Source organism: Carettochelys insculpta, chromosome 6, assembly GCF_033958435.1.
Source record: "Carettochelys insculpta isolate YL-2023 chromosome 6, ASM3395843v1, whole genome shotgun sequence".
Taxonomy (NCBI): domain Eukaryota; kingdom Metazoa; phylum Chordata; order Testudines; family Carettochelyidae; genus Carettochelys; species Carettochelys insculpta.
Genome location: NC_134142.1, coordinates 39,604,478 through 39,620,180, shown reverse-complemented (window position 1 = coordinate 39,620,180; position 15,703 = coordinate 39,604,478). Strand labels below are relative to the sequence as shown.

Below are 15,703 nucleotides of genomic sequence, written 5' to 3'. Positions count from 1 at the left end.
CAAGGTCTATTCAGCAAGGTGGAAATGGCTCAGTATCAACAGTACTTATCAAAGGAGATAAAAACAAGTCAGATCAGACAGGGGGATGTGAGCCATTGTCAGCGTCTAATGGGGAGCTATCAACATCCAAAGCAGAGAAACTGTTTTTGTAAGCTGCGAGCCACTCCCAGTCTCTGTTTAATCCATGGTTAATGGAGTTAAATTTGCAAATAAATTACAGCTCAGAGATTTCTCTCTCCATTTGATTTCTGGATTTTTTTTGTTTCAGAACTGTCACCCTTAATTCTGCCACTGAGTGTCCAAGGAGATTGAAATGTCTGCCCCAGTCACTCCATACACCTCTCAGACCCTTGAGCATGGAGCCTCATACTTCCTATCTCACTCCTCCTTCTCCAAGGGCTTTTGTTTCCTCCTTTTATTTTCCCCTGTAACTAAGAATCTGACTCACATTTGGGGTTTTTTTTATACTGTCATTTACAAAGCTTGCAAAGATAGTCTTGTTTTAACAATAAAAGTGCTTTTTCTTTGTTAACAAACACTGATTGATCCTTTGTGTCCTACAGGGCTTTAAAACTACATGCCTGGCAGCAGGCATGTTACCACAGAGCTCACAGCTCCCTGCCTAGAGCTGTGGCAAGCTCTTGTTTTTTTTTTGTTTTTGGGTCTTTTTTTTTAACAAATCTTTTGGAAACGGTGGTTGGAGGTGTTGCCCTCAGAGCTGAGATACCAAGTGATTTCTTTCCTGCAAAGGGGATTTTGTACATTTGTTGACAACAGCTACAGATTGATTTCAGGGAAAACTCAAATCAGGAAAACTTCTCTGCCTCTGGGAACTGCAAAGACAGGGTCCAGCAGTGTTTTATTTGGCTAGCTGGACCCCATTACCTGCACTCGAAGTGCCAGGGTGGGGAATCAGCTGTGACAACTCCATCAGTTAGATTTAAGACCTGGGTTGAGTGGTTGAGCTAGCCATTGCACTGGGTCTTTGTTTTCATTTAAGGGCCTGCACTGTATTTATGCATAGTTTTTGGTCTTGTGGATAGAAAACCTTATTCTAGCTAATGTTATTGCAGTGTAAATGACAAGGCCTATAGGGTCTCATGTTTCAGTGTAGAGTGGGTCAGTTAGAAACTTCTTGTAGTGTAGAGATGTGCAATTAGGAGGGGGGTTGTGCCTCCTTCTGAAGCATTAAGCACTGACCATGTTCAAGGACAAGACATCCAACTAGAAGGGTTTGTTCCAGCATTGCTCCTTTTATTTCCATGTTAACTAGGGCACCTACATCTCTCTTTCCCACATAAGGGAAGGAGGCAGCAGCTGCCAACACTCCCCAGAGCCCTGGGAAAGCAGAAGCCCCCAGCAATCCCTGAGAGCCTGGGGAAGTGGCAGCTGCCCATGCTCCACCAGCTTCCCCAAGACTGGTAAGGGAGCAAATACAGGGCAATTAGTCCCTTTCAAAAAAAAAGTGGGGACACCTTTTTGGCACCCCAAATATGGGACCATCCCACCCAAGACAGGACAGATGGTCACCCTACTGTTAATAAGTTTATTTCTTGATCGCTAATTCATGTGAGTGAGCTCAGTCATATGACCAAGGGCTGCTCTCAGACTGTATTTTTTTTACATGCCTGGTCTTCTTAGGAAACAGCAGCAGCGCATACACATAAAGGATCCTGGTAAGGGAGCAATGGTCAGGGCTGTCCTGAGGGGCAGGAGGCCATCCTGGGAGCTGGGGGGGTCAGGGAAAACTCCTCAGTGCCCCAAGCACAGGGTACCAAGCAACATCGCCATTCTGCAGGCCCCACCCCTTCCTCACTCACCCCACCCTCTGAGCTCCTTGATGAGCAACCTGTCTGGGGACTACCTGGAGCAGGGTGTGCAGTGTATGGCAGAAGAAGCAGGGAGTCGCCTCCCTCCCTCTGCACTCACCATGCAGTGTGAGCAGCAGCCCGCCCTGCTCCGCCAAACCCTCCCAACCCACTGAGCCACACTTCCCCACAGGCAGTTGGGCATGGAGGCTGCTTTCTCCTGCCACAGAGAAATAGAGCTCAGGTGCCTGGGAGGCCACAGAGACACAGAGCAAGCTGCCCCTCACTTTTTGTGGTGAGTGCAGGACAAGGAGAAGGGAGGTGACTTCCTGCTGTTGCAGCCACCTGTCCCCACCATCCACACCCTGCCCCACGTCATCCTCTCTCTCCTGTCCATAATACTGTTGGGGAGTCCACCATGGGGCCCCCAAAACACAGGGTCTCGGCCAACCGGCCCACCTCATCCTATGTCTGGGATGGCTTTGGTAATGGTGATCACATAAATGGTTAATTTTGTGCTTGCAACTCAAGAGATGAAGTGATTAGTAAACCAATAACCGCTAATGGAACACACTAAGCAAAGATTTTGGCACTGATCAGGTTCCGTTAAGAAAGAAAAAGGTTGCAAGGATTCTGTCCCTACACATTCAAGATAAATTCAAGCTTAGCCTAGGAACAAAGGCAAAGAGGGAGACATTTTGATTGGCCAGGACACAGAATGCACACAGAATACTGAGCCAGTGGCAGCGTTGGAAGAAGCGAAGAGATTATACATTGCACTGGAGAGAAAAACCCATGTAACAGCTAGCACATAAAAATTACATAGTGAGTGCACACAGAACGGCCATCCCACGCTGAGCTTTTGGCAGCAGGCAGAAACTCAGTGGCCCCAGGAGGGGGTCAGTACTTAGAGAAGAAACCACAGGAAGTGGTGTTAGAGGCTCAGTAGGTGGGGTTTTTCCCTTAGAGCTCATACTAAGCTAATGTCGCAGGGTGCTGGAAGGCGTCTGTCTTTCTGGAACTGATTCCCACTTATACCTGCATGAGTCCCTTCGCTTTAATTGAGTTACTGCTGATTTGCACAAGTGTAATAGAAATCAGAACCAGGGCCTCGTTCTTTTGGGTGGGATATAAAAACTGAGATCCTCAGCACTTGTGGTCATTAAAGACCTAATAGCATCTGTGGCACTGAAATAGTTTATACAGTGGGGGTGCTGAAAGCCGTTGAACCAGACTGCAAGCCTGTGTATGAAGGAAACCTCTTCAAGCCAGGAGGGACTGCTGCACCCCCAGCAGTTCTAGATAGCACTTTCCATAAGAATGTTAGTTACTATAAGGTGCCACAGGACTTCTTGTTGTTTTGGAAGATACAGACTAACTCGGCTACCCCTCTGATACATAATAATGTTAACTCAAGTTCCTGGTCATATTGTAGTACGTAGTCCTGTTTTAGTGAGTTTACTTTCATTGTACTTTTCATTAGATACAGAAATCTTTTGTTCTTGCTAAATACCATGGGTGCATGTGGTTAAACAGTTTTCCTGTCCCACCCCAGATTGGAGGATGATGTTTTAGAAATGGCTTACACGGTACTTTATGTTCTATTTGAATGCAAAGTGGAATATTGGTGCAAGAGAATTCGTAGCATCGCACAACTGCTATGCAGTGTTGTGGTAGGCCTGTGAGACCTCTTCCATTAGAGAGACAATGTGGATAATTATCAGAGGGGTAGCCGTGTTAGCCTGTATCTTCAAAAATGACAAGAAGGCCTGTGGCACCTTATAGACTAACAGATACTTCTGGAGCATAATCTTTCGTGGGCAAAGACCCACTTCGTCAGATGCATCTGATAAAGCGGGTCTTTGCCCATTGAAGCTTATGCTCCAAAAATATCTGTTAGTCTATAGTGTAGATAAGGCAAATATCTTTTATGCTTCTCTCTCACACCATCAGAAGGTGATCTATTAAAAGCTATCATCTCACCCACCTTGTCTTTGGCCTTTCCTAGGTTGTTTTAGCTCACAGGGGCTTGTCTATCATCCAACACTGAATTTGTATGCCCAGCCAGAAATATGATTAGGTCAAAGCATTAAGAAGTTGGGTCTGCCATTCCACCCTGTTGTAGAAACTATCCCTATGCCTTCTCTCCCTCAAGTTTACCGGCTGTCTGCAAATATCAGCACTTTCAACCATGAGTTTCCTTGGATCATTTATAGCAACGATAAAGATAAGTGTGGCTCTCAGCTTGCTGACTCTTTTCACTCTTATATTGTATCTTTTACTGATATTCCCTGTGTCCTGGCAGTCTCTAAGCCAATCTTTAATCTACTTCAGAAGTTCTCCCCTCATGTCACGCTCACTGACTTTGTTGATCAATCTTTCGTTTTCATTCCCAGTTCTTTGTTGTGCCCTCAGAAAGCTAAATTACTATTTTCCAGAGCTTCATCATTGGCTCCCGATTCAGTAAGGGGTTTAAAGGACCTCAGGCAGAGATATCATATATGGTCTTTCTTGTATGAATCTCTGCTTCCTGCTTTGGTAAGTCATATATCTGAGAGTTCTGCTTGTTTCAAAGAGGGGACAGGAAATCAGACCAGTGGCTGATTCTACCACTGACCAACTGTGTAAATTTTGGGAAGTTAATCAACCCCTTTGCCTCCATTTGCTCTTTCACACAATGGAGATAATGGCCTAGATTCTCAAAAACAGCAGAAGATTTTGAGTGACTAATTTGCGGCAATTTAAAGAGGTTCAATTTTCAGAGGACATGTGCTGAGCTCATTTGGAAAATTGGGTCCCTTTGATAGGTTTTTGAATCAGACACCCCAAAAATGAGGCACCCAAAGCCACGTGTAGTTTTTTTTAAATCTTGACCACTATGTCTAGGCTTATCAACTTCAGAAGGAATGTTGTGTGGTGTCCTTATAATTAATATTTTCTAACACTTTGAGAAGCTTGCGTAAAGTATGTTAGAGATAGGCAACATAGCACAGGCCAAATAAAATTTCAAAATTTCAAAATGTCCATGAAAAATTTTCATCAAATTTTTTTTGTGAAAATTCATCATCATTTTCACTCACCTCTACTGCAAAGTATGGTTGTAACTTCCACTGATGTCCTAATTGCTAGTATGTAGTACTCTGCAATTTCATGTGACACAAGTCAATATCAAATTTGCTTTGAGCTCAATCCATATGGGTTTTCACTCTCTACAGATTTCTGCTTTTGAAGCTCAGGTTCCAACCCTTAAACCTCAGAGCACACCTCAGTTGGAAATCCCAAGCTCTGAAGCTCTCACAGCACTTCACCACCTTTTACTAATGCCTATTTTTATACTCATTCTACAGCTAGGAAAACTGAGGCAGAGAGTATGCTTACCCAGGAGAAAGAGGGGGCCAGAGCAGGCTGGATGGAAATTTTCCCGCAAAACTTTTTTTTTCAGTCAAAATATTTTGTGTCCAGTAAAATTTTTATAGAGGGCAAGGGAGGGAATACATGTTCTCACTCTACCAAAGATTACTTATTTCCAGTCTTTTGGTCTAATGACTAGAACGCTCCCTTTCACTTGTACACATGAGCTTAGTCCATGCTTGTCTAGGAACAGTAGTGTTTGTTAGCCATCCTCCAGTAACTAATTTCTTTCATTTGTGAATCACCAGAAATCACTACCAAGCTCTTTAACTGACTAAACCAATGTTCTGCCATAATCGAGCCTTGTAAATTCCACTCCCTTTTCCCGACCCACAAAGAAAATTTATCTAGTTGCTGAAGGAATATGACCTTCAGTGCCAAATATAAACGCTGAGATTAAAAATCCTTGCTGGGTTTTCAACATAGCCTGTCACTAATATCCTTCTCATGCTCCTTAGTGGCGGTCATCTTTGATTTGTGTGGGGGCTGTTTGCCCACGTGTCTTGTGTACCTATAGTGTGCTCTAACCATTCATCTCCATCTGTATTTCATTCAAAGCCTTGTATTGAGTTTATAAACTTTTTGCACCGCATCTTTTCTTGCTACTGAAGATTGGCTCATCACGGGAATGCCTTCTAATGCTATGTGTTCAGAAGCGCCACTCACATCTCAATCCTTTCCTGGAGCACAAACTCAGTCAGTCAGTTGAGTTCCCTGCTTGGATTCCTTGGTTTTTGTATGTGAAAATTTCATCCCCCCAATGCCCAAGCAGATGTGTACACACAGGCTGGGTCGCAGCTCCACTGACACTAAGCCTAAAGAAAAGTATGCACAGGCAAGTGCATCTAGCACTTTTCTGGGTGAAAGCTGCCTTTTAACAATTAGAGTTAGAGGCTAACTGATCTGCCCAAGGCCACACAGTGAGTGGCAGAGCTAAAAGTAAATGTCAGAGTTCCTCCCTGGCTTAGTTCTCCTCCCCTTTGGAATTAGTTAAAGAGGAGCTGGAAGACGCATGATCCTTTTGCTGTGGACTTAATTTTGTGGCATTATTTTTTAGAGTTCAGGTTGTGGTGACACCCGGAAGGACACTGGGAAAATTATAGCATGAGAGATGTGCTCATGGGGAGAGAAACTCCCTTCTGTTTTCCCTCCTGTTCTCATTTCTACTGCCCTCCCAAGCATTGGTATGGTCCACCATCCCCCTTCTCTCTTGGTGTTCCACCATGTGACTCCTCCAGCTGCAAGGGGAGGGAGCACCATCTACCAATGCCACTCACAGAATCAACAGCAGGGGCCAGTCAAAGAAACAACCGGCAGCATGTGCTCAAGAAATAGCGAAACTGATTTCTGAGCATACAGAGACAGACAGGGGACGAAGTGCCACGCAGAAGGTCTGGGAGATTTCAAAGCAGGTGGCAGTGAGGTTCTATTGAGCTGTTCAGCCCTGACTCAGAGGCAGGGACTCTGACGGAGATCTGCTTCTTTCATTGTCTGCGTAACAATGGATCAGAACCGCCTAACCTGAGCCCCAGCATGAGACCTGGTTCCAAACAGCTCATGCCAGAGCCTCAGAAAGGTACAGTTCCTTATGTCTCCCTTCCCCAGCTGAATATGAAAACAAAATTAATGAGCAACATCAGCACAACACACACTTTCAAATTCTTATATTCAAACTAAGTAAACTAACTAGCAATGTTTAATTAGTCTCTGAAGTGCCCTTTGGGTCTCCCCCGAGACACTGGCACCACTGATATCCGGCAGTGGTACATCCATTATTTCTGGTTTTGTCATGGCCTGGGGCTCAGCCCTTTCAACCTACGGCTGTCTGAGGCCCTCCCAGCAAGAGCACCAGCTCAGTGCCCCTTATTTCTGTCCCTCCGAGAATTAGACGAAAGTGTTGCCTGTTTCTCTGCACTGCATAAGAGAGGGAAATAGAGGTGCAGATGATGTTGCAGTATGCCCAGGTTTTGCGCACAGCATCCTGGCCACCAGTTCCATACCCCTGCTTCCCAGATTTCTGGCCATCAGCCCTGTACACCTGATTCTCACAGTCCCAGCCACCCGCCCTCTGCCCCTACCTCCTAGGGTCCTGGCTGCCAGCTTTGTGCCCCTGCCTCCCAGGATCCCAGCTGCTAGCCCTGTGCCCCAGCCCCACATGTGGGGTTCCAGCTGCCAGCCCCTTGCACAGGCTCCACACCCACTCCTAGCTGTGGCACACCCTCTTGGCCTGTTAAGCCCAGGGTTGTGAGTTCAGTTCTTGAGGGGGCCATTTAGGGATCTGGGGCAAAACAAACAGACAAAAAAGGGATGGTGCTTGGTCCTGCCAAGAGGGCAGGGGACTGGACTCGATGACCTCCCGAGGTCCCTTCCAGATCGATGAGGGGTGTGTGTGTGTGTCCCTTATCCATGTCCATGCCTCCTTCCCCCAGAGCCATGGCTCAGCTCCCAGGCTTAGCCATGGGGGAGTTGAGTGGTATGGACAGCAGTAAGGGGGAGAGCTGGTCAGCACATCCAGTCCAAAAGCTGGTTCAGTGCCACTGCCGTACTGTGTATCCAGATAGAGTGATTACGTCATACAAGAGCTACTCAGCCTTTGTGTGAGACCACTACTGTTTGCAAACATTAGTTCCCAGCATCATTATTAAGTGGGGGCAGCAGATGGGACTCCACTCCACTGCTGGGTTTTGGTGGTTTTACCATACTGCTCATTTTGTATGTGTACAGATTCCCCACAATGCTGATGTCAGTGGTTAATATTCAGATATTGTTTCAACAAAATGCTGGCAAGTGGCAACACATACTTCATTGGTACCATTATGTAATTTAAAAGTGTTAAATAGGAATCAGAGCCTGACGCCACAGCCTGGTTCCAGAGGTGTTTTGCTATTTTGGCACTGCTTCCCACCAGCTTGCTAGCTTGGGGATTAAAGAGGATTAGTGAGGATACATGTCTAAACCCACACTTCAGGGCAACCACTTACACTCATGTCCACTAAACTACAAACCATTGTCAGTCATTGCTGTGTTAGGTACTCTGTGGGCAAAATGTTAGGGAGTAAAGGCACTTTGAAGTGCCCCCATCTACACGCATGCCAGCACTTAAATATTTGACACTTGGAAGTTGCCGCGTGGGGAGACTTAGCCTAATGAAGTGTTGCATATTCACAGAAGCACTTCATTAGTAATCTCCCATCACACTGATTAACATGTCCCCTTCGACGTGGGGGGCAAGTGTATAGTAGCCCACAGTGTACCTGACTGAGTAGTGTCTGACAATGGTTCATAGTTTAGCAGACAAGTGTAGACCCAACCTGTGTCTAGCAAAAATAGATTTGATACTCACAATAACCCCTTCAGCTACGGTATCAGCCAGTAAAGCTACCTCAAGGAATTGAGTTCAGTGTTGGGGTTTTTTTCCAGCCGATTGGAAACAACTCTCGGTTTTTCTGTGACACTGATGTAGGCTCTTTTGCTAGGCTTATACATGCCAAAACACAGGCCTAATAACCTTAACAACTCCCTCAATGTCACAGTCCATTTGGGGCCCATATAAAACATCTCTGAGCCTTCCTTCTCTTTGAAATTTCAGGCCTAAATGACCATATATCTTTTAAAAAAATATTATTCTGTAACACCTTAAGAATCATCATCATCGTATCTTAAAACAATCTCCTGTCTAGTATTGAGAGCTAGTGTGGTACGTGAGCCCCAATTTAGGGTTGTGGGCAATGATAGGAAAGTTGGGGGTAGGAGCCATCAGAGCTTCCTCTTTCCCCTCTCCAGCTCTCTCTGAGGTAATGGATGTTTTAGCTTAGGTCCTTAGAAAAATGGGGCGGGAGGCTGATAAAAGTGCTCCCTCACCTGCACTCCTCCTGCCCCTTCTGGCACTCCAGCTGGCAAGCAGGGTCAGAGGCTTGCCCAGCTCCACCTGGGTCTCATGCCAGAGAGTTGGGTCAGGGCATGGGGACTTGATCAGCTCCAGCATGCCAGCTGGGGAGAGAGGGGTCATGGCATGGTTGTTTGCCCTGCTCTCCACACCTTGTGCTCCTGCCAGGGACTATGGTTGGGGCTTGCTTCACTCCAGTAGGGAAGAGGGTGTCAGAGGCTTGCAAAGTCCAATCCTGGTCCCCTGACCCGGCTCCCTGGCTGGAACACAGGATGGGTAGAGCTGAGCAAACCCCATATCCTGACCCTGGACCTCAGCAGGAGTGCAAGTAAGTGGAGCAGAGCAAGCCTCCATGGCCTGACACCTTCTTCACAGCTGGAGTGCTGGAGGTGGGCAAGCCCCCATTCCCCAACCCTGCTCCCCAGGAAGAGCATCAGATGGGCTGAGCAGGGCAAGTTCTGGGGGCAGGACCAGAGCTGGGATGGTGAGGTGGGCCTGGATGACAAGTGCTTGGGGCCATAGTGCACCCATGGCTACAGCCCTGCTTAAGCACTGGAATAAATTGCCCAAGGAGATTTAGGAATCTACATCACTGGATACGTGTAAAAGCAGGTTAGAATCTCTTGGGGTATGGGGGTGCTGTGGGGCTGGAGTGCCAGCACAGGCTTCTTGCTGTGCGCTGGGGGGAGAGTGGGTGATGGACCACAATGTTGAAACCAGTGCTCTATATGGTGCATGGTTCTGCCAAAAGTGCAGGGAATTGGACTTGATAACCTCTCAAGCTTCATTCCAGTTCTGCACTTCCATGACTCTATATGTCCATCAATGGCTATTCGCCAGCATGGGCAGGGATCACGTCCTCAATCTCTGCCGGAAGCTGAGAATGAATGATGAGGCATGGATTACTTGATTATTACCTGTTCTGTTCATTCCCTCAGGGGCACCTGACATTGTCTGCTCTCAGAAGAGAAGATATTGGGCTAGATGAACCTTTGGTCTGACCCAGAATGAGCATTCTTATGGTTATACAAGGAAGGATGCACCACCCTGCCCGTTACCACCTGAAAGCTTGGCTACAGCTGCACAAGTCCCACTAAGGAGGGGAGGACATTTGTACCTTACAGGCTGCATCTACACTAGCAAGTTCTTTCAAAATACTTTTTGAAAGAAGGGGGGTCTTTCAAAATATCTAGAGAAGCATCTACACACAAAAAGTGATCTTCAAAATTAAATCAAAAGAGTGTGGCGCTCCAGTCCTGTTTCAGGAAGAATGCCTTCTTTCAAAATGAAATGTGTAGAAGAGCTGCGGACCCTTTTTTTGAAAGAGCAGTACCTGGAGTAATGCAACCTGATTTTCCTATCCCTGACCTGTTCTTTTGACAGAGCAGGGGATTCATGGATGCTCTCTTTTGAAAGAGCAGATCACTCTTTTGATCTCCTGTTTTGTGTGTGGACACTCTCTTTTGAAAGAAGATCTTTTGGAAGAGCTCTTCCAGAACTTCTTTTGAAAAATCACTGTAGTGGAGGCATGGCCATAATGTTTGTGTTGGCTGCATAGTGTCAGTGTTTAGACACGCCACTAGGTGACATTATTAGAGAAGTGTAAAAGCTCAAGCATAGCCAGATGTAAAGGTCATTCAGCTGCTTGCCTTTTACCCTGGTGATTTGACTCTGTGCATTCAGAGATCTGAGGATACTCAGGACGCTTTGGAATTTAGCCCAAGCTGACCTGAAAGCCATTGGCTCCTTATGGAGTCCAAAGGTGATGAGATCACTCACCGACTTGAAACATCAGGCCCACTTAACTTGCATAGGAGTTGAGGACTTTGGGCAGGTTGCAAGAGTCACTCAGTCCCTTGAAGGATTAGCTCCTTAGAACAAGCCAGCTGAAGGCAGGCTTCCACAGACATGGATGGAGATGCCTGAATCACCAGAAAATCATGAGACACTGTTCTGCATCCAGCAACTTTTTGCACTTTCCTCTTACTGCACCTAGAAGGGATTTCAAAAGTGTATTTACTAGGTAATTACCCAGAACTGCAGACTCAGTACTGTAAAATGAGAAACTGCCATGTTTTTACTCTTCCTCTTTATGTACAACCACAAAATATCTTCTATCCAACCAACAGCCTTAAACTTGAGCTACTATATGTAAGCGGTTCCCGTGAAGATGCTGCCTCTTCATGCGCGAAATAAGCAGAGGCAACTGTTGGAGATAATTACTTTGTACTCTACAACCCCATCACAATCCTTGGCACTGTTGGACACTTAACAAGAACACCACAGGCCATTACTCTGAGAACATGTCGCTTGTGCATACGGCAATTCGTGCAACAAATATTATGTTTTTTCATTTGCATGCTAAGCGCTCACTGATTAGAGCTGCTTCACTCAGGTGTAGCCAAAGACTTCATTTAAAGGGATACTGTTTAAGTGAAAAATTAGGGGCTACATTCTGCTTTTAAAGGAACACTTGTGTAAAGCCAGAGTAAATCCAGGAGGGCTCTAGACTTACACCAGTGAAGCTGAGATCAAAAATGAGCCTCAAATTTAAAATTTAATTCTTTGCCTGAGCTATAATCTTTCAGATCATTCAAACTAAATAATGTACATAGCACTCAGATGCCATGGTTAGTGGCACTATATAAACTGCAACAGTAGATAGAGATTATTATATCTAATTTTCCTCTCTCCTTCTAGCTCTTTAAATGTTTTATTTTATTTATCTGAACAATGAAAATTGACTGGTCTGCAGCACATGCCTGAAAATGAACATTTAGTTTCATTTTCCATTCTTCATATGCTAAGAAGGTGGTGCTCTCTTTGGTTTGCCAGCCCCACACAGGAACTTTTAAATTATGAACAAACACGTTAATTCTGGATGTGACAAGAGAATCCATGTTTTCCCCTCAACACTGTTTCTCTTGTGTGTTTATACTTTAAATACTCTGCATCTCCACAGAAAGCCTAGATAAAAGGTGACTAAAAGTTTTGGTCCAAAGTACATAGATACAAGGACTTCCATGCTCATGATTTGTAACATGCAAGACCTTATTAAAATAAAACCAAAATCAGGGTTTAATCAGGACAGGTGGTCTCCATGGGCAAGTTCATCACTGAGCCACCCGGCAGAAGGCAGGTAACACTGAAAAAAGCTATCAGACAACATTAAAAGACAGATCTTGAAAGTTCCAATATTCATTCAACAGAGCTACTCAAAGCTAGTATAGGTGATCATAAAATCATCTCCACTGTACCCAAAGGACTTATTTCAAATTCTCCTCAAACAGTCAAACTACTCTGGTGATGTAACAGGTTCTAACACCAATATTTTAATGCCAGGACAAGCTCTGCTGAAATGCACCACGAATCAGCTTAATCTTGGTAATCAAAGAAACAGTTGTCCAGTCCAAAAGCTTAGAAACGTGCTTGTCCAGGTATCTCATCCTTTTTGCTTGTCTCATACCAGGCAGGGACACTGTTTGACCTGCCTCTCAGAAATAGCCGTTTTTGCAATCTTTGTTCCCTCTCTTGGTGGTCACTCAATAACGAATAGGACATCTTCACGCCACCCTCCTACTTGTAAGTCCATTGATGGGTGATCATCCAGATTCTAGAGCTGCAGGTCTTATCACAGAGAGGGCAGGTACTGGTAGCTGTTGGAGCTACAACAGTATAATGGGAGCTGTATTCCCACTCAAGTGTAGTCTCCTTGTGGTTGCAGATTTAGGAAACAAGATTCTCACAATCACTTCCCAGAGCTACATTAATGGAGAAAGTCTTCTCTGAGTTTAGTGGCAGACTCTTTGAAAGTGGACTAGACTAATTCTAGTTTATAAGAGGTTCCTGTGCTTAAATTAATGCCACTAATCAATTTGTGCTGCACTGTTCTCCATAGCAAAACTAATACTTACCTAACTCATAAGTAACTATAACTATAAAACATTGTTATATTTTATTAGCTACTTTGAAATCTTTGAATAGGTGGTGCCATAGTGAATGGTTATCTCTGATTGCTTTCACTGGAAATCCTAAATCACTCAGATTTTTTGGATATTTGGCTCCAGTTTACTTAAAACCAGGCCTGAGTTCATTGGAAAGATCATTAAGGTCATGCAGGAAATGAAGCAAAATGTGCTGAATTTTAGTTTTTATTATAACTGCAGAACGGTGTGCAAAACTGCTGCTTCTTGCTGACAACAAACAGAAATAGGACTCCTTAAATTCCAGACCAGTTGTTTCTCAGATTGGTTCCTAGTCGGGGCAGAGCCTTCACATGTGCCCTACAGGAATGGTTGCAGTTCTCTTGTGCTGAATCTGATGAAGTGCACTGTTGTCCCACTGGGCCAGTGTATTTGACAAGTGCATCTAGTGCTGGAGTAGCATCCTCAGTATGTACATTATGTGCTGCACCTGAAAGGCACAAAACAAAAGGTGCAGTTGTACAATAACTTTGGGCACTGTGTTAGGGGGGTGAAAGTATGCAGTTGAGCCAGGTTGGATTTTGACCAATGTAAATCCAGAGAAACTCCACTGAAGTCACTGGAATTCCAGCAAATAAATTGAAACCAATATCTGATCCTTAAGCACTAGTGGCTGGAGGATGCTGAACAAGGGAAAATAAACACTATTACTGCAAAGAGTTGAGCATGCTTCAGCTGTAGAGCCATTGTTTTGGGATTCACAGAGTTCTTGGTTCAAATCCTGTCAGAGATGTTTGGTTTATATATAGATCTAGCAGCACCATCTGCATGACTCAGGCTGTCTTCCACTTCATGGAATGTGACAGCTGCTCAAGTTGTTGATAAACTAGCAAACCTTCCCTTCCTTTGGCAAGAGGACCCATAAGATACATGTCAGCAAGCTCTAGAAGGCTATTAAACCATATCCAATTTGCAAAACTGTGATTTCAATAAATATTTGTCCTTTCTGTATCCTTTGTCAGTGCTGAAATCCCAGAAACCAGCACACATAGGAGAGAGCAGCCATCTGTTAGGAGACATAACAAACAGATATATAGAGCCTGGATTTCCTCTGAACAACCCCATGAACAACAATGAGAAGGCAGATATCTCTGAAAGTGGCATATCAGACCCTGTGAACGGAGTGATTTTGCATTGCAATTATTTCATCTCTTGCACTATTATTCTAAGGGCTATGAATACAAACACCTGTCTGGATACTGACCCAGTGCACCAGGATCAGGAGCTTCAAAAACTATTTTCAGGGTAAGTGTACTTTTAAGAGGAGGCAGTATTCAGCTATTGAACCAAGGTGAAAGCAGGCCAGTGGTAAAGTGCTCAGTGACGAGGTCAGCACCTTTTCTTTCACACAACACTAAAACAGGTTGGTTCAAGCTAACAAGAGAAGCCAGATATAAGCTGACTTGGTCAATGAGGAAGAGGACATGTCATGTAAGGTGGTGAGCTCAGATTTCACAAACTGAGCAAGGTCAAAGCTAGCTACTGTAAGGACACATATCCATCAAGAAAAACACATGTGGCTCACACAGTGGTGCTAGTGATGCACAAAGTGATGTTCTGACCTCTGACTCTGTGATGAGAGATAATAGTGTTACGAAGCACAGTGCTGTTTGAGGTATGTGGTTGCTCATAGTCCCCCAAGATCAGGGTATTAGCTATAGCATCCAAGGCAACTTCCAATTTAGCTAATTAAGTGTTTCCACTGGACGTTCCCCTAGTGAGTTGGTGGGTATGCCATTGAGTACCAAACTGCTCAGTTGGCCATGGGTGGTCAATGCAATGCTTGATGCTCGTCCAGATGGTGGTGTGGTTTTGATTCGTCCTTGTTTCCAGACATTTCTATAGTAGGGAAATGTGAATCAAATGCTACACTAAGGTCAAATTCCACAGTACTTATTTGAACAGGGCACTCATTTTAGCAGTTTTTGAGTAAGAACAGCATCAAAAGCACCTAAGGATTTCAAGCTTTAGCCACTGTTATTTTTCACACATAGGTCTGCAGAGATTTGTCTGACAGAGTCAGACTTCTTGCAAAGTCTGGCGGCTTATTATCCTCTTGATTGGACCATCTGTATTTTTGGACACATCTGGAAGATGTTGCTAAATATTTAAGTTTCAGCACAAAAATATCTGATGAGAATGGTATGAGAAAAGCAAGGAAAATGGATTTACATAGCCAGTTGACGTGAGCGAACGTTCCTCCTTAAAGGTTACGTTTGGGATTATTACATGACATTTGCACATGAAAATCATACACTAGAGTCCTGTCACTGAGTGTATATGAGGTGTTTGAGAGCATTATCAGGGCCTGATTTTCACCCAAAGCAGTTTTACGCCTGCGGTGATTTTGTTGACTTCAAAAAGATTTTTCCTGATTTACACCAAACTAAGGTCAGAGACAGGCGCAGTCAATGCACTTAGACTTTTATCATGAATACATGTGGGAATCATTCCCACTACAACATTATCTAAACATCAGCCCCCTCCCTTGCCCAAAACTCTGCTATTTAATGTACTTCTGTGTTACCTGGGCAACAGTGGCTTCCAAGATTGTGCATCTGAAGAAGTGAGTTAACTCACGAAAGCTCATGCTCTAAACTTTTCTGTTAGTCTAT

At 44.6% G+C, this 15,703-nt stretch overlaps 1 protein-coding gene across 6 annotated transcripts in view; it reads right to left on the bottom strand.

The window, feature by feature from the left end:
- The window catches only part of LOC142014309 (uncharacterized), a 215,985-nt gene that overhangs the window by 52,895 nt on the left and 147,387 nt on the right, over window positions 1–15,703 (bottom strand). The window contains exon 6 of one of the 6 annotated variants that reach the window (XM_074996699.1): window positions 12,908–13,518. The exons of the other annotated variants lie outside the window; for them this stretch is intronic. Within the exon in view, the coding sequence (XP_074852800.1) occupies window positions 13,506–13,518 (13 nt within the window). The 3' untranslated portion in view covers window positions 12,908–13,505. Of the gene's footprint in view, window positions 1–12,907; window positions 13,519–15,703 lie in introns of those variants that run through there. 6 annotated transcript variants of the gene reach the window in all.